The sequence below is a fragment of the Tenrec ecaudatus genome, chromosome 11 (genome assembly GCF_050624435.1).
Source record: "Tenrec ecaudatus isolate mTenEca1 chromosome 11, mTenEca1.hap1, whole genome shotgun sequence".
Lineage (NCBI taxonomy): Eukaryota > Metazoa > Chordata > Mammalia > Afrosoricida > Tenrecidae > Tenrec > Tenrec ecaudatus.
In genome coordinates this window covers 152,324,056-152,342,483 of record NC_134540.1, presented here as the reverse complement: position 1 = coordinate 152,342,483, position 18,428 = coordinate 152,324,056, and the positions used below count along the sequence as shown (strand labels likewise).

Sequence of the window (18,428 nt, the reverse complement as noted above, 5' to 3'; positions counted from 1 at the left end):
CGTAGACTTCTAGGTCTCCTGCTAGACAGCTACCCCCACCCCCACCCGCTTCCCCCCTTGCTGTGTCTTCCTGCAGCCTTTCCAGAAGCACATCTACTATCCGCTCGCGGATCGTCCGGAGAGCCCAGCTGCCCTGGCCGCCCCTGCCCCTGCTTCAGCGGGGGCTGCGGGGGCAGCCACCATGGCCTGGGTACCCCCCACCGCGGCTTCGGGTCCCTTGCCCTTCTTCCAGTTCCGGCCCCGGCTGGAAAGCGTGGACTGGCGGCGGCTGAGCGCCATCGACGTGGACAAGGTGGCAGGGGCCGTGGACGTCCTCACGCTGCAGGAGAACATCATGAACATCACCTTCTGCAAGCTGGAGGACGAAAAGTGCCCACACTGCCAGTCGGGTGTGGACCCGGTGCTGCTGAAGCTCATACGCCTGGCGCAGCTCACCATCGAGTACCTGCTACACTCGCAGGAGTTTCTCACGGCACAGCTGCACACGCTGGAAGAGCGGCTGCGCCAGAGCTACCAGGACTGTGAGCAGAACAGGAAGCTGGTCACCAAGCAGGCAGCCGAGGTCAAGTTACTCAAGGATGAGTGCAAACGCAGGAAAAAGATGATCTCCACCCAGCAGGTGATGATGGAGGCCAAGGCCAGTTACTACCAGGTAGGAAGCTGCCCTGTGACTGGGATGAGTAACCTAGTACCAAGAAAAGCTCCTTCTAATTAGATAAGGCCGTTTGAAGGAGTCTTAATGGCACTGGTGGTCACGTGATGGTTGTTGGACCCCACTGCTCCATCTCTGGCGGTCGGCTTCTGGGTCCATATCAGGACAGTTCTCTCCTCCCTAGGGTTGCTGAGTCCAATTCAACTTTTAGGCAATGGGGCTGGTGGTTTCGTTGGGACGTTTTAGAGCCCTTTCTTGTTTGTAAGACTTGCACTGACCATCGCGTGAAACATCATATTTAAGCCAAGTCAGTAATGTGAAATAGTTGCAAAAGCAGTACAGAGTATTTCCATATACTCTTTACCTCGATTTACCAGTTATTATTAACACTTGCCGCGATTGCTTTATTTCCTCTCCAGCTTTCTATCCGTATTGTTGCTGAACTATGTGTGACAGTTCAATGTGCAAACTCCCAAATATTGGGCTAGGTACTTCTTAATTAACAATACATCTACTTACATAACTGTATGTGTACCCCTTTTTAATTTTTGTTCTCCTGGTCTTAATCTTCCACTGTTGAGGATTAGATAACTGAATTGATATAAAGATTTGTTTTGGAATTATCATAGCAATCCATCCATACTGTGTTAAACTAGGCTGACTAGAGAAACAAATCCAATGACACTCATATATGTATAAGAAAGAGCTTTATATCAAGAAGGAATTATACATCCAAAAAACACATCAGCCAGTCCACCTCACGTCCATTAGTCCAATACTAGTCCATCGGCCCCTCTTCAGACTCACACAGCAGAATGCAGGAACGTAACAGGCCGGTGGGTGCAAAGTCATGTGAATCCAATGGTGTTGGTAATATCCCAGGGCTCTGGTAGCAGTCAGGGTCAGCCAGCAGTGGGAAGGTGAAGACAGAGAGATGATGGGGAGGCTCCCAGGGGTCTCCTTATGAGAAGGCCATGCCCACAAGGAGGCACCATCAGGCTGTAACCTGATTGACAGGTTGAATACCACACCTCTACTTTTATATATTCTTAAAGTTGACAGGAAGTTATGTAACTACCACACATGGAAGCACAATAGTTAAAAGTTTGATATGGATATTAAAGCAAGCAAATGATTGATAGGAATGATTTCACAAATCTTCCCACTCTCCTGTTCCCGTCTGTGAGACTGTGTGATCGGTACAGAAAAAGAAGGGATTAATTCTGCATCAGACTCACCCAGCAAGTGTTGAACAGAACAGGCAAACCTTAGAGATGTGGTGGGTTTGGTTCCAGATCATCACAATAAAGCATTACAGTAAAACAAGTACACAAATTTTGGGGTTTCCCTGAGCATGTAAACCTTATATTTATACCACACTAGTCAATTAAATACAATGGCATTATGAAAACGTTAGAAATATTGCGAGGATTCCCAACATGGTCACAGAGAAGTGAGCCCGGGAAAATGGTATTGATAGATGTGCTTGACAGGGTTGCTACTTGCCTTTTCTTTGTGAGGAAATGCATTATTTGTGAAATTCTGTAAAGCACAATAAAACAAGGTGTGCCTGGGCTCTGGATAGGTGAACCGCTTGGAAAGAATGCTCTTAGAATGATTTAAAGGTAAAGGAGCTCTGCTGGTGTAATAGGTTACACTGCTAACTACAAGGTTGGTGGTTCAAATCCACCAGCTGCTCCAATGGAGAACGATGACGCTTTCTGCTCCTGTATAAAGATTTATAGCCTCTGAAGCGCACAGGGACATTTGTACTGTGCCAAAATGGTTGCTATGAGTCTGAATTGACTCAATGGAAGTGAGAAAGAGAGACTCTTTAGTAGAAATCTGTGAGGTATGCCCATCCAATGATATGCCTACATCACTAGTTGCTTATTTTCAATGTTGTTATAACATTACATATCAGAAACAAAGGGTACCTATATAACTCTATAAATATGTTTCTTGTAAAATGACGAGAATGGGTTCTATTTGAGCATTTTGAAAAACTCTCCTATATTAGTGCTGGTAGTAATTTATGAAAACATGAAGTCTGTAACATACTGAAATTTTATTTCATTCTTAAAGTTAGAGCAGTATCTATTAGTAGAGAGATTTCAGACTTGAAAGATATAGAAAAGCAAATGACTCAATTTTAGCCAACAAGGGATACTTAGCAACTCTTAGCAGTTCATCAGTTGAATGACACCATTAATCTGTCTGGTGTGCATGGTATACACAGGGTAGGAGTGCCCAGACGACGTTTCCCGGTGGTACAAGACTGCTCTACGCTCTACGCCATTGTCTGTTTGTGGGGGCTCTGAGCAGTGTGTGAATCCCAACTGTTGCACTGTGTCAGCCATTTAATTTCTAGTCCTCAGTTTCCTCATCTAAAAAATGGGCATGGTTAGCAGTAACGAAAACAAGAAGGTGCAATGATGGCATCTGCGTGTGGGTGTTGACTTATGTCGTGACTTCCCCCATACACATCGGTGTTCCTTTTTGCAGGAGTTCACTGTCTAGTGGAGTTATCACAAACAAGACCAGAACCCTTAGGGTAGATGCTGTAGGACTCAGCGAATCAACGAGAGTTGGGAAAGATTGTCACTGAGGCTAGCTGGGCCTTCTAGGACATGATAGGCACGGCAACCCCAGCCTGCGGCTAGTTGAACTGTCGACAAACTTAGGGGGAGGCACTTGGTGCTGTTTAAAATGGTATTTGACTTTAGGACAGAGTCCTGTGTTGGTGTTTAATTGGGACCTTCTAGCACAGAGGTTCTCAACTTGTGGGTCGCGACCCATTTAGGGGTTAAATGACCCTTTCACAGGGGTCGCCTAAGACCATGGGAAAACATATATTTCCCATGGTCTTAGGAAGCTAGACACTGCTCCTCTATCATCTCCAGGCGGGTCCGCCCACATGCAGATACACACACATACGAGTGCCTGGCGTGAAGACTATTACCCATGCTACACCATCCTGCAAGACAAAATTTCATTTATTTGTCATTAGAAATAAATATTTCACAACATATAATTACAATGAAAATACATCCTGCCTATCAGATATTTACATTATGACTCATGACAGTAGCCAAATTACAGTTATGAAGTAGCAACAAAAATAATGTTATGGTTGGGGGTGACCACAACTCGAAGAACTGTGTGAAAGGGTCGCGGCATTAGGATGCTTGAGAACCACTGTTCTAGCAGCTGGGAGATTCTGACAGCTGTGTGTAGTTATCTGGCTATCAAGCTATTTTAAACAACAACAAAAAAAACTGTGATGACCAAACATACTGCCATAAGCCAATTTTGAGTCTTAGCAACCCTACATAGGGGTTCTGAGAATGTAAATCCATTCAGGAGGAGACATTCTCATCTGTCTGCCTCAGAGCAACTAGTGGGTTTGAACCACTGACCTTGCAGTTTGCAGTCCAACACTTTAGTGCAGGGTCCTCAAACTTTTTAAACAGGGGGCCAGTTCACTGTCCCTCAGACCCATTGGAGGGCCGGACGATAGCTTAAAAAAAAAAACTATGAACAAATTCCTATGCACACTGCATAAATCTTATTTTGTAGTAAAAAAAGTGGGGCAAAAACGCCCGGCGGGCCGGATAAATGTCCTCGGTGGGCTGCAAGTGGCCCGCGGGCCATAGTTTGAGGACCCTTGCTTAGTGTGTGTTAAATGCCAGCACTGTGATTACCAATGAACAATGATAGAATTTAGACTCAGTTAGTCTAGAAGGCCTGAAAAAGATTTTTGGGGGGTTGCAGCCGCCCAGGAAGGGGATTTGAGTTCCTGGTTCTAGTTCAGTTGTTCTCAATGAAAAATTCCAGGGGGTTTTCGGGGGGTTACCTCCTCATATAAAATACTTAGGCCAGAGTCAACTTCCTTTCTTCACAAAAGGAATGTTTGTCCTTTAGCCACTCTCCTTGGCCCTGGCCTTTAAGAGATCTCAAAAAGCACCAAGAAGAATAAAGCGCCCTTGTGTTACTTACTTCGGAAAAGGAACCCCTTTCCAATGGGTCCTGCTACTCCTTTCACGCAAACATATTTTTCATTTCAAAATAATTTTGGATGGGAGTATGTTTTTAGGAAGACACATGTTGGACCTACTAATAAATGTTTTGAGACCATGTTTAATGAACATAATTCAACATTTTTTGGAGTTTTTATAGAAAAAGAAGCATCTTGATTCTTATTTGTCTGACCACTTTATTAGCTTAAAATGTAAAGTATGGAAAGCAGTACGGTCTAGCACTCCCACTGCTGGGACTATCCTAATGAAATAAAGCCAGAAGATGTGCGCACAGTCTACCTTGCAGCACCATTCACAGTATGGAATGCTCAATGGCTGATGATTTTTGGAAGTAGATTGCCAGACCTTTCTTCTGAGCTACCTCAGGTTGGACTCGAGCTTCTAACCTTCTGGTTAGCAGCTAAGCATGTTCACTATTTGAACCACCAGATCTCATGTTCTCAGCTAATTATGAAAAATTGGAAAGGTGGAAACACTCTAAATGCCCATCAACAGATGAATAGAACACAATGTAGTGCACATACACAATGGAACGCTGCTTGCCCAGTAAAGAAATGCAGTCTTGATGTGTACTTCAGTATCGCTGGAGTTTGAAGACATGCTGGGTGAAATAAGTCAATCATAAAAAGATGAATATCATTTGATATTGTTTACATGAAAAGACAACAAGAACAGGCAGATTTAGAGAGACCAACGTTGGTTAGTGGTTACTAGGAGCAGAGGGGAGGTGGGGGAGAGGGGGAGAAAAGGCTTATTGCTTATGTAGGGCTGAGTTTTGGTTTACAGTGATGGGAAATCACACTAATTAGAGGACTTGCTCAGCCAATTCATGCAGATGCTCTCAATAAGCTGTGGACCTGTAAAAATTGAATTGGCCAATGTTGTGAGATGGATACATGGACAGTGACCGCAGCAAAAAGACCAGCTGCTGAGGCCGCTTATATCCACAGCTAAAACACTTCAAAGGATTCAGTATGTTATCAGTTGGGCTCATGGTGTCATGGGACATTCCAATTAATTGGCCTAATAAAGTGTTTAGTACTTTCAGTTTTTTTCTTAGGGCGTTGTGTGGGGTGTGCCATCAAGGCACAGAAATGGGTCTCTTTCACATGGAAGACCAGAGGGGGGAAAGTCAGGAATGGAAGGTGGAAATTTGTGTGTGTGGCTCGGTCAGTGGTTTCTTTTGCCATGAGACTAGAATAACTGGATGGTGTGCTCAAATCGTATTACTGAAGATTTTGATTAAAGAGTCTGTAGAAGACTCCTGATCAAATGCGGAAAAGTGCAAAACAGAATTTTAATATTTCATGAAACCAATCTATGAAAAATTCTATGGAGACTTGATGAGACCCTGAAACTATTGCCCTGAGATATTTTAACCCTAAAACCAGAAACATCCCCTGAAATCTTCTGAACCAAATAGTAGTATAGATAAACTAGTGAAGAAGTCTAATCTTGGGGCTCTATTAAGATCTATCTGTGTTTTGTCATTGTTGTTTTGTTTTCCTCTGTCTTGTTTTTGTGCGTATTATTATCTGCAGGTCTATCTAGATAAGATAGGCTGGATAAACAATCTGGAGGAGGAGACAATGGGACCGATGGTTTCAGGGGGACATAGGAGAGGGTGTTGTGGGGAAAAGGAAGGGACAAGGGAACAATAAGTGATCCAAAATCGGTGGCGAGGAGGGTGTAAGAGGCCTGTTAGGGCTTGATCAAGGGCAATGTAACCCAGAGGAAGTACTGAAACTCAAAGGAAGACTAAGCAGGATAGTGGGACAAGAGGAGAGAAAAAGGAAATCGAGGAAAGAACTAGGAGGCAAACGGCATTTATAGACGTCTAAATACAGGCATGTACATATTTAAGTATATTTATATATGACAAGGGGGAAAGATCTATGTGTATATATTTTTAGGTTTAGTGTTAAGGTCGCAGATGGACGATGGACCTCCACTAAAATACTCTCTCCATGCAAAACACTTAGTTCGATTAAACTGGCATTCCTTGATATTCACCTTCTCAACATGATTGCTGAAGACAAAGCGGGTGCGTAAGCAAATGTGGTGAAGAAAGCTGATGGTGCCCAGCTATCAAAAAATATAGCATCTGGGGTCTTAAAGGCTTGAAGGTAAACAAGTGGCCATCTAGCTGCGAAGCAACAAAGCCCACATGGAAGAAGGGTCTCAGGGACCCTGTCCGACATCTCCTTCACCCACTTTTCTGTTGTCCATCCCCCAGGAAGAAGGTTATATGTAGGTAGTTGTAATCAGTTCCCCCTTTCCACCCACCATACCCTCCACCTTCGCGGTATTGCCACTCTCAGCACTTGTCCTGAAGGGATCATCTGTCCTGGATTCTCTGTGTTTCCTGTTCCTTTCGGTATCAGTGTACAACCTCTGGTCTAGCCAGATTTGTAAGGTAGAATCGGGATCATGATAGTGTGAGGTGGGGTGGGGGCGGGGAAGCATTTAGGAACTAGAGGAAAATTGTATGTTTCATGCTGGCTACACTACATCCTGACTGGTGGCTACACTGCACCCTGACTGGCTGGTCCCATCCCCGCAGCCCTTCTGTAAGGGGATGTCCAGTGGCCTACAGATGGGTCTTGGGACCCCAATCTGCACCCCTCCTCATTCACAATGATTTGATTTTTTGTTCTTTGATGCCTGATACCTGATCCCTTCCATACCTCGTGATCATACAGGCTGGTGTACTTCTTCCCTGTGGGCTTTATTGCTTCTCAGTAGATGGCCGCTTGTTTACATTCAAGTCTTTAATATCCCAGATGCTATATCTTTTGATAGCCGGGATCCATCAGCTTTCTTCACCACATTTGCTTATGCGATCGTGTCGGGAAGGTGAGCATCATGGAATGCCAGTTTAATAGAGCAAAGTGTTTTTGAATTGAGGGAGTACTTGAGTGGAGGCCTAATGTCCATCTGCGTACTTAATACTAAACCTATTAATGTATGCGCATATATCTATTTCCCCATCCTCATATACAAATATATTTACATATGTACATGCCTTTATTTAGACTATAAGTGCCCTTTGCCTCCTAGTTCTTTCCTCTATTTCAAGGAAGAATGTTATATCTCTCACAAAAGCGACTCACATAGTTGCCAGTGTTTGAAGCAAGAGGGTGAAATGGGAATGTGGAAGACCACAGGTCAGTGGGTGCAGAGTCAAGTGGATCTCAGGTTTATAGGAACATGGCAGGGCGCCACAGCTCCCCAGATTGGCAGGCCCTATCAGCTGCCAACCCCAGAGTCAAACAAGCAACCCAGTCAAGGAGGAAGTGAAAAAGGAGCAAGAGAGACTATGTTAGTCTGGGTACTTTAGAGCAACAAATCCGCAGAAACTCATGTATAAGAAAGAGTTTTATACAAAGGGTAGGTGCACATGAAGTGCTGTCCAAGCCCACAAGTCCAACATTAAACCCATATGTCCGACACCAATCCACAAAGTCCTCCATCTCACAAAACACACACTATGACCCTGACTGCAGGAGGAAAGCCTAATCAGAGAACGTGTAAGCATCTCAGCACTGGCAGGGGTCTCCACACGGCTGTTCCAGCACCCAGGGCTGCATCAGGGTAGATCCATGCGGCTTCTCCTTGGGGGTGTCTTGCAGGAAGTCAGCCTTGCCAGCTGAAGCAGGGAACTGGCTAAGGCAGCTGCACGCTGGTCCGACCATCACAAAGAAGAGATCCAAGAACTAGCAAGGCGAGGCTCACTGAGCCATTTATCTCTCCACCCTTCAATGAACCCCACATGTGTTTATTGACCAGGTTGGCACAACAAACTTTCACTAACTCAGAGACGGTCCCAGTTTCTCTTATACAAAAAGAGAAATGTATGCCATACCTCAGGGGAAGCATCATCAAGTTGGATTAAACCCCTACCTTCACACAGGTATCCTCAAACTCTGTGCCTTTGAGTTGATTCCGACTCATAATCATAGTGACACTGTGGGACAGATTAGAACTGCCCCTGTGAGCTCCTGAGATTGTAATTCTTTATGGGAGAAAAAGGCCTCATTTTTCTGTTGGAGCTTCTAATGGTTTGGAACTTCTGAGCTCGAGGTTAGCACCCTAATGCATCCCCACTACTCCACCAGGGCTTCCATTAGGTTGATATAAAATCTAGGCATCACGAATATGATCCTTTTGGATCATGATTCAATCATATTTGCTAAGGCAATGTTGGAAATTTTGGGAATGGAGTGGGGAGGGACCATTCATTGAGATTAAAAATTTTAATTTCACGTTTTAAAAGATGGAATAATGCTGCTATGTTTGTGTCCAAAGATTGTGTATCTTTTAGATATCTATCCTGAACTATTTATAGATTAAACATGTAATAACCAGGGTTTACTTCAGAGTGACTCAGCGAACAGGATTTAGATAAATTAAGGTGCATTTTGTTTATAATTTGAATGAATGGAAAAATAGAGACATTGGTGGAATTGATGAATTCTTTAATCAGTAAATTATTTTTGTTGTGGGCCATTGAATTAATTCTGATACTGACCCCATGTAACAGAACAGAACTGCCCCAGACAGCTTCTTCGACTGTCGTCATTATAGGGACACCTGGCCAGGTCCTTTCTTCCACAGAGTCCCCCGGGGTTGATTTAGACAGCTGGTCTTAACCACTGTGCCACTAGGACTCCAGACATATTGAATCGTTTATTAATGCTAGTCTCTGGGGACACAATAGTGACTAAGATAGACAGAATCTCTGTCTCAGCAAGCTTACATTTGAGAACCTGGAGAGATTGAAAGAGGAGACAGTACACAAATATGACTATATGGGCTATGAACCAGAAGGTCAGCAGTTCAAATCCACCCATCACTCCACAGGAGAAGGGGCACTGGGCGTGGTAGAAAACTGGTAAAAGAAGGATGTCATATGGCAGTGAGTGGTGGGGGGACTTGCCATTCATCTTTGGTGTGAAGGACACTTGAATATTTATACTGTTGAGTATAAGGTGGCATCTCAAATATCAAGAAGGAACCGGCCATCTGAAGATCAAGGCAGACTGAGGTAAGAGAACAGCTCAAGCTAATGCCCTGTGGTAGGAACGCACTAGAAATGCTGGAGGGGCAGTCAGAAGGTTTAGTGTGTTTGGAGTGTTGCAGACTTAGTGGTAAAAGTTGCGTTTGCTGGGTGGTCATAGGGCAAGAACTTTCAGGCTAGCTAAGGGGTTTCCAGAAAGCGCTGTGGCACACTGCTGGCAAAGGAGAGTTTCCAGTACTTTAGAAAGAATGGCCTGGTTTTCCATCGGTCTGTTTGAGTCAGGCTTTCAGCATGGTGCTATAGTAGTTAGTATGGTATTTTTGGACAGGGGAAACCCCAGAAATGATGATTCAGTACTTGAAATTGTCTCTATCTCGTTAGTAATAGCTCTCTCAGACACATATGTATGTGTTTGTAGATGTATATAGTCCCACTCTCCCACACCCATCTGAGTATCCATGAACCCACATGTAAAGCATGAAATTGGAGGCTTGCACATCTGACAGCATCTCATCCCTGGTGCTTTAACTCTTGCACTTTTTCCAGTGTCTTCCACCGAATGGTAGTTGACAGGAGCTGGGGGACCACTGCCCACAGACACCTGGTTCTGTTGCTTTCTCCCTTTCAGTGCCACTTTTGTGACAAGGCTTTTATGAACCAAGCTTTTCTGCAGAGTCATATTCAGCGCCGTCATCTTGAGGATTCTCACCTTGGTGAGTACTGAGCTCTGTTTCAGAGAACTCTCCTCCCCCACCCCCAATACTTTTCCCTTTTTAAAAGTGAAACACTGAGAACAGTAATCCACTTCTCAGACCTCTCCAAATAAAGTGGTGACTTGCTTGTTTATTCACTAATGTAGGGACCCCCGATTATGCGGGATGCACAGGCTAGGGAGTCAGCAGGAAGCAAAACTGACTAATCCTGCTCTCTGTAATCTTACTTTGTTGTGGAAAGGATGGAGGAGGTATGTGTAAAAAAAACAAACCAACCAATGAAGGATTCTTTCCAAATGGCGACAAATACACCAAAGGGAATAAAGCAGGGAAGTGGGATGGAGAAGGGACCCCAGAGGGTCAACCCAGGCTCCTCAGATGTGATCTTTGATCAGAGACCTGAGTGTTTAGGTAGTCCCACCCTTGTGAAAGTCTGGAAAATTAATGTCCTAGCTAAAGGGGGCACTGATTGTAAGGATTATGTGAGGGAAGGCATATTTGTAGAATATTTGTAGTTGAGGAAGGGGAAGAAGGTTGGTCGAGTTAGTAAGAACAAGGTGGCTGAGTGTGGTGAGGTTGGGGAGAGGGGGGCCAGATCACACAGGGCCTGGCAGGTGTTGGGCAGGAATGTAGATGCTTCTGTCAGTGTAATGGGAAGCCACCAGAGTGGAGAGGAGACAGCAGTGGAGGCCGATTGGAAAGTGAGGGAAGTTGACAGCTTGGGCCACAGCAAGATGGAGAGAAGTGGAGACTTAGAGAATCTGTATCAGTCACAGAGATCTGACTTGGCATGAGGCAAGATGAAGTAGTAAAGAGGGGCCCCAGTGATTTTGTCCTATGTGGATACATTTGAGAGAATGGAGGTGATAGTACAGAGATGGGCAGGAAGTAGAGGCGTGAGTTTATTTAGACCTGTGTAAATTTGGGTCAAACATAACAATGGATCATAGAAAATGGTGGGAGATGTTAAAGTAGGAACTCAGGCTGGACATACCCTGTTTCCCCGAAAATAATGCAGTGTCTATATTAAGTTTTGCTCCCAAAGGTACACTAGGTCTTATTTTCAGGGGATATCCTATTTTTCCATGAAGAAGAATACGGTGCACATTTATGTTGAACACAAAAAAAGGAAATTTATTGCCTGTATACAGTTCGGTAGTAGTTGTCATCACAAACCTGCATAACCAGACAAACTGAATCCTACAGTATCAAGAATTTCTTGTTACTGCCATGATTTCCATGTACAACAATCTATCTATGGTACATTTCTTCACACTCCCTGTCTGCTCCAGCTGTGCTGCGGCCAACAGTGAGCTGCGCGGCAGTGCCCGCCGCTATAGTCCAGAATTACAGTAGCTTCGGGGAGCCTTATTATCGGGGAGGTTTTATTTTCAGGGGATGCCTTATATTTCAGCGAGAGGCAAAACTATAAGTCAAGTCCTATTTTCGAGGGATGTCTTATGTTCGGGGAGACACGGTACCAATTTAGTGTTGTACGTAAAGCTAAAGAAGGCCTGCTGGTGGAGTGAGACACACACTGCTCTGCTAACCACAAGGTCACTGGTGCAAACCCACAATCTGCTCCACAGCAGAAACAGCTCCAAGGCTGCCTACTCATGCAAAAATTAAAAGTCTTGGAAACCCAAAGGGGCAGTTCTTCCCTGTCCTTTGTCCTTTTAAGTTGTCACATGACATGTTGGGATTGGTTGGATGGCAGTGAGTTGGTTTGGTTTTCAGAGAGCTGGGATGGATGAAATTATCTAGTTCCCAAAGAGAAGATGCCTGAGGGCCAGCCCCAAAGCCCTGACAACACTTGGAGCTTGAGAAGAGGTGAAGGGTGGGAGTTAGAAATAGCCAGTCACAAAAGACACTCAGACATTGTGTTGTCATGGAAACCAAGTGGTAAAATGTTGGAGCCCCAAGTCAGGTGTATCACAAGTTCCTGAGCTGTAGAGAAGGGTAAGACAATTGGGTTTGTTGTGATGAGAGTTGTGGGTGACCTTGGTTTTTGTTGCTTTGGTGTGTTGGTGGGGGCACAAAGACCCAAGTAGAGTAAACTGAACTGAAAATCTGGGGAGAGAGTTTTCATTTCAAATACAGACTATTTATTTCAGTAACTTGTTGGGAAGGACAGCAAGAGGTGCAAGGCACTATCTGGAGGCAGCTGTGGAAGCAAGTGACTTTCTTCTTTGTTTTATGGAGAAGATGTTAAAGACATGCTTGAGTACCAATGGGGATCAGCCGGGATCCAAGCAGGTTTAACTGAAGAATTAAGAGAGGGAGGGGTTTCTTCTTCTTCTTCTTTTTTAATCCTTTTATTTGGGGTTCATACAACTCTTATCACAATCCATATATCCATCCATCGTGTCAAGCACATTTGTACAATTGTTGCCATCATCATTTTCAAAACATTTTCTTTCTACTTGAGACCTTGCTATCAGCTCCTCATTTTCCCTTCCTTCCCCGACCCTCCCTCCCTCATAAACCCCTGATAATTTATAATTTTTTTCATGTCTTACACTGACCAATGTCTTCCTTTACCCACTTTTCTATTGCCCACTCCCTTGGGAGGGGGTTATAGATAGATCATTGTGATCGGTTCCTCCTATCTCCCCCCAACTTCCCCTTATCATCATGATATGGTTGCTGTCAATATTGCTCTTGAGAGGGTTATCTGCCCTGGATTCCCCGTGTTTCCAGCTCTGTCTAGCCAGATTTGCAAGGCAGAATTGGGGTCATGATAGTGGCGGGGGTTGGGAGCTGGGGGAGGAAGCATTAAAGAACTAGAGGAAAGTGTGTTTCATTGGTGCTATACTGCACCCTGGCTGGCAAGAAGGAGAAGTTTTGTTTTTTTTAAATACTTTTTTAGGGGGCTCTTACATCTCTTATCACAATCCATAAATGCCTCCAGTGTATCAAGCACATTTGCACCTATGCCGCCATCATCATTTTCAAAGCATCCTCTTCCCACTTGAGCCCCTGATAGCAGCTTCCCATTCTTCCCCCTCCCTTGCCCGCCCACCTTCCTTCACAAACCCTCGATAAGTTATAGATTACTTTTTCCACATCTTACATCGTCCTCTGTCACCCCTCACCCACTTGTCCATTATGTATCCCCCTGGGAGGGGATTCTAGGCTGATCCTTGTGAGGGAGGGGTTTCTGTGGCTTTTTTCATACCATTTAAATATCCTCAATGTGCAAAGTCTCTTTTTCCTTGGACAGATCTAAGCTTTCTTTAGTTTTCCTAGTAAAACCCACTGCCATTGAGTTGATCCAAATTCATAGTCACCCTGTAGGAACCCACTGCCCCTGTGGGTTTCTGTGATTGTATATAACTTTTTATGTGAGAAGAAACCCCATCTTTCTCTTGAGGAGCGGCTGATGGTTTCCAACTGGTGACCTTGCTGTTAGCAGCCCAAAGGGTTTCCAAGATTGTAAATCTTTATGGGAGCAAATATCCCCAGCTGTCTCCCACTGAGTGACTGGTGGATTTGAACAGCTTACCTTGTCATTAGCAGTCCAGCGTGTACCCAACAGCACTACCAGGACTCTTAGAGCCCAGTAGCCACAGCGATTCTGACTGCATTCTTAAATTGTTATAAACAGTCAGAGGCATGCCTAGCTTGTTGCCCTGAGCCTGCCTTCACTTCCCTTTTGGGCCAGCCTGCTTCTACCCTCGCCCATTTCAGTTCTCTAGACACATTTAGGAATGAGCAGAGCGCTGGAGCGCAGGAAGCCATGTAGGACCACAGGTAAAATTTAGCAGTGGATTGGAGAACAGAGCAAGGTGAACTATTTTAATCTGACCTTCTTTCTCTTCTGTTTTAGTATCTTATTCTGTCTCATACTTGTGTCAAAGAGTGTGTGTCTCAGAAATGAGTATTATTTCTTCAGGTCATCTTTGAGATTCTGACTTTCTGCTTTGGTTTCCATACCTCTCATGTCGGCAGTCACAGGCACATGCACATCCATTCAGTCATGTGTACACCTGCATGTAAGTACATGTACGTACGTTTTCGTCTCTTCGCTGTTGCTTCCTTTTACAATGTCTCGGGACCTCAGTGTTAACCTTAGTCAGCCGGTTGTGGTGAGAATTAACATTTTGAATGCCAGCCCTTTGTGTTCAGTAGTGGTCAGAGTTCTCAGCACAGCTCAGTTGGAACCAGGAGGATGATAATGTTGAGATTTCAATGTGGTAGGACTTTCGGTGGAAGCCGTTGCTTCACCTCTCTGATGAAGACAACCAGAGTGCTATGGTGTGCAGTGATTATTCCTTGTCACAATGATTATTCCTTGTCAACGTTATCTTGTCAGCCTCTCTCCAGAGGGATATTCCAGCCTCAACACAGAGACAGAAAGAATAATCCAGCCTCAACACAGAGACAGAAAGAATCCACTCAACACTATCCATCCAGAATCCCACTTAGAGCTCCTAAAAAAATACCACAGAGTAAAAACTGACCTGCGGCACGTAAAAAAAGTGACTGATAACCCAAGAGAGAGCCATTTCCTTGAGCTTCAAGAGGACCCCACTCTAGGAAGCTTTCAGAAGAAGCTGTATCGTAAATGAGCTATTTCTGTCATGACAGAGTACAAGAAGAGGATGCAGACAGATAAGCTCCAGGATGAGATCGACATGTTGAAGGAGCAGCTACAGCTAACCAAGTCTCAGCTGGAGGCTGCGCAGCATGCCCACGCAGTGCGATTCTCTAAGGTAGGGGGCTGCGCTCTGACACAGGGGTACCTTCCATTCGCCTATGCATGGTGTTGCGTTACACAAAAGAGCCTGACTGGTGCAGATAGTGAAGAGCTTGCCTGCTAACCAAAAGATTGGCATTTGAAGGCCACCCAGTGGCTCCTTAAGGAAAAGGCCTGACAGTTACGAAAACTCCATGGGGACAGTTTAATTATGTCATGTAGGGTGGCTGTGAGTCAAATATATGCTCGGTGGCACCCACCAACTCTAATACGTCGTGCAAAGCCCCTGAAACCCCTGTCAGTGGTTCTGATCAGCCCATTGCTTTCACTTTGAGTCTCTGCCATGGGGGTTACAAATAAACATTAGCAAATCCAGGATTCAAGAATTGTGGGGACTGACGGTATTTTTATTTCAATCATCTGCTTGTGATTACGTTGTGGTCTGGACTGTAAGAAACACAGGACGCTTTGGCGTTTGTGTTGATGAAACATGCCTAAATTGCCAATCCACTATGTAGTGTCTGAACCACAAAAGAACATGGGGGGAAAGTTAGCTCTCCTGTCTTTTAAAGGCTTAAAACCCAACAGTGCTATTTCCATCAGTAATGAAGAAGATGCCTTTCTATCAAAAACCGTAACCAGGAACCTCCATGACTCCTCGTTGCCAGCTCTCCTAGATGTCTAATTCTTTGCTCATTTGTCATCCTGATGTTCCCTCTGTTTCTGTTAGCTTCTTTTGTATGTGCTCATGGATTCTTTTCTTGAGCATGAGATGCCTGATTACTGAAGTAGCTTTCCATTTTTTATATTGTCCAAAGAGCACATGCTTCTTTGTTTTCAAATTATTGATATAATTCACAAGCCACAAAATCGGAATTACCCACTGTCTAACTCCAGAGTAGACTTACTCTCCTCAGAAAGAACCCTGTACTCATGAGCAGTGAGTACATCCAGCCCCTGCATTTCATTTAATCTTCCTAACAAACCCTAGAGGGAGGTACTGTTACTGTCCCATTGCACAGAAGGGAAAAAGGAATATGGGGGGGGGGAGGTGGCTGGGGTGTTGAATTGAACAAGGTCATGCAGTTGATAAATGGAGGAGCCAGGATTTGAACCTAGGCAGCCCTTTTTGACCTTAATATTATCACCTGCAACAAAACACTTTTATTGGAGCATTAGAACCTCTAGGCAGGTGATTTTCCTCCATCTGGTTTTAGATGAGAAATCAAATTTAGATCAGCTCAACCTTGGATCTAGTGCATATAAACCTGAATCTGGCTTTCTTTGGTGGATGAGTGGAATGGGGCTCATTATTATTGGTGATCAGCTAGTCAATTTTGACCCCTGGCGGCCCTATATTCCTTTTTCCTCATCTGTGCAATGGGACAGTATGAAGATTGAATGACTTATAGTAAGGACTCTGGAAGCATGAGTTAAAGTAATGAAATCAGGTCATGCTTAAAATCCTGCCTAATGAAACGTCCAAATGGAACAGGTAAGTCCACAGCTAGAGGAAGTTCACTAGTGAGTGTGGGGAGTGGTGGACCATTTATGAGTATAGGGTTGCTTCTGAGTGAGATAAAACTACTCTAGAGTTACAGAGAAGTGTTGATGATACAGTTATCTACATAGCATTTTTAAGGCTATGGGTTTGAACTGCCAGCCTCTTGGCTAGTATTAGGGCTTGACTATTTGCGCCTCCTATGGGCTAGCCCAAGCCAATTTGATGCACTGACAGGAAGGACTCTTCTAAGGCTTGACTGATGCTGTTCTTTGAAAGTAGGTCTATTATTGCCTGACTCACTATACAGGTTTGTAGAACATGAAAAGTTTGAGGTGTGGGGCCTCTGTTTTGTATTGATTTTAAGGTGTACAGGGACAATGAGATGCTTACTGTTGTCTTGACTTGCATGTATCATTGTGTTACCAGCCTAACGAAATCAGCAATGATGACTAATACATATCCTTTGGCTGTGCCTTTAAAATTTTGTATATTTGCACCACATCCCAAAATACAGTGTGTGAAAATAATTTTTCAGGAATATGAAATGCAGAAAGCAAAAGAGGAAGAATTCCTGAAGTTATTTGATAGGTGGAAAGAAGAAGAAAAGGAAAAGCTGGTGGACGAAATGGAAAAAGTCAAGGAGATGTTTATGAAGGAGTTTAAAGAATTGACTTCTAAGAATTCAGCATTAGAATTTGTAAGTGTTCACCTGGCAATTCTCATAGTTTGAGAAGAGGGCTTCTGTTGCCATGGGAGGTGGGTGGTGCCAGAGTGATAAAGTGGTCAGAGGACCCAGTCATTCCTTGATTGACCTTTGGCTTAGATGTTCCTCCTTCCTGAGAGCTTTAAAAGGGGTACGAGTCATAGAGAAGGAACAGGTCAGAGGAGGGATGAGGTTGAGCGTAGGCTTCGTGGCACCCACCCTCAGTGCAGCACATTCCAAGAATGAATCCCATCTGATCATAGAGGATCACGGTTTGACGAACTGGATAGGGTCACATAGCTTCATAGGACAACTCCTCCCCTGGTTTTGGAACTTACCACTACTGGGTTTGTGAAGGCTGACCCAGAAAAGCCAGGTGGGAAGCTGATCCAGAAAACCAGATGGACACCTTTTGCTAAAAGTCTCCTTCCTGGCCCCAGTCTCAGCTGGTGAGGAGAAAGGGGCAAGAAGGCAGAAGGTGGCTGCAGGAACTGGCTACCCTGGCCACGCTGCCCTCATCACATGCATGAGTGATGGAGACAGCCCACTTGGACCTTCATCCTTTGTAACAATAGCCAATCAGTATCCCCCAGCCAACAGTTCACCTGAGCTCCTTGGGCAAGTATAAGCCAGAATCAACCATGGGGATAAAGGGGCCAGAAAAGAGGAAAGTTAAGAAATCCTTGAGCACCCTTTAGGGACCAACACATTCATTAAATTAATTCAATAGAAGGATATACTTTCAAGATCCCTCCCTAAAACTCTTTACACTCTAGTTTTGGGGGGTGACCTCTGAACAGCTTGCCACCTGTTTTTGTACCGTCAGTAGACCAGGAGCAATTTGTCCATTTTCAAATGATTGGGAAAAAATATCAGAAGAAGATTTTATGGCCTGAAAGTTTTGTGCGTCCCTGAGTCCCTGTCTACATCTGTCAGTAAAACATTATTGGAAGACAATCGTAGCCAGTATATCTTCTCTCTGTGACGCAGTCCCGCTCCCGCTTGGAAGGGAGAGATAACTCTGGGTGGCTTATGGCTCACTGTCTCTTTGGCGAGCTTCCTTCAGAAGGCTTCCTATTGGCCTGTTTATTTCCATG

General features: G+C 44.4%; 1 protein-coding gene across 4 annotated transcripts in view; it reads left to right on the top strand.

Annotated features, from left to right (window-relative positions):
* Positions 1–18,428, top strand: part of DZIP1 (DAZ interacting zinc finger protein 1) — an 84,590-nt gene that overhangs the window by 2,951 nt on the left and 63,211 nt on the right. For all 4 annotated transcript variants that reach the window (XM_075563541.1, XM_075563539.1, XM_075563540.1 and 1 more), the window contains exons 5-8: positions 77–652; positions 10,341–10,425; positions 15,016–15,140; positions 17,164–17,325. In XM_075563541.1, coding sequence (XP_075419656.1) covers positions 77–652; positions 10,341–10,425; positions 15,016–15,140; positions 17,164–17,325 — 948 coding nt within the window. The remainder of the gene's footprint in view (positions 1–76; positions 653–10,340; positions 10,426–15,015; positions 15,141–17,163; positions 17,326–18,428) is intronic.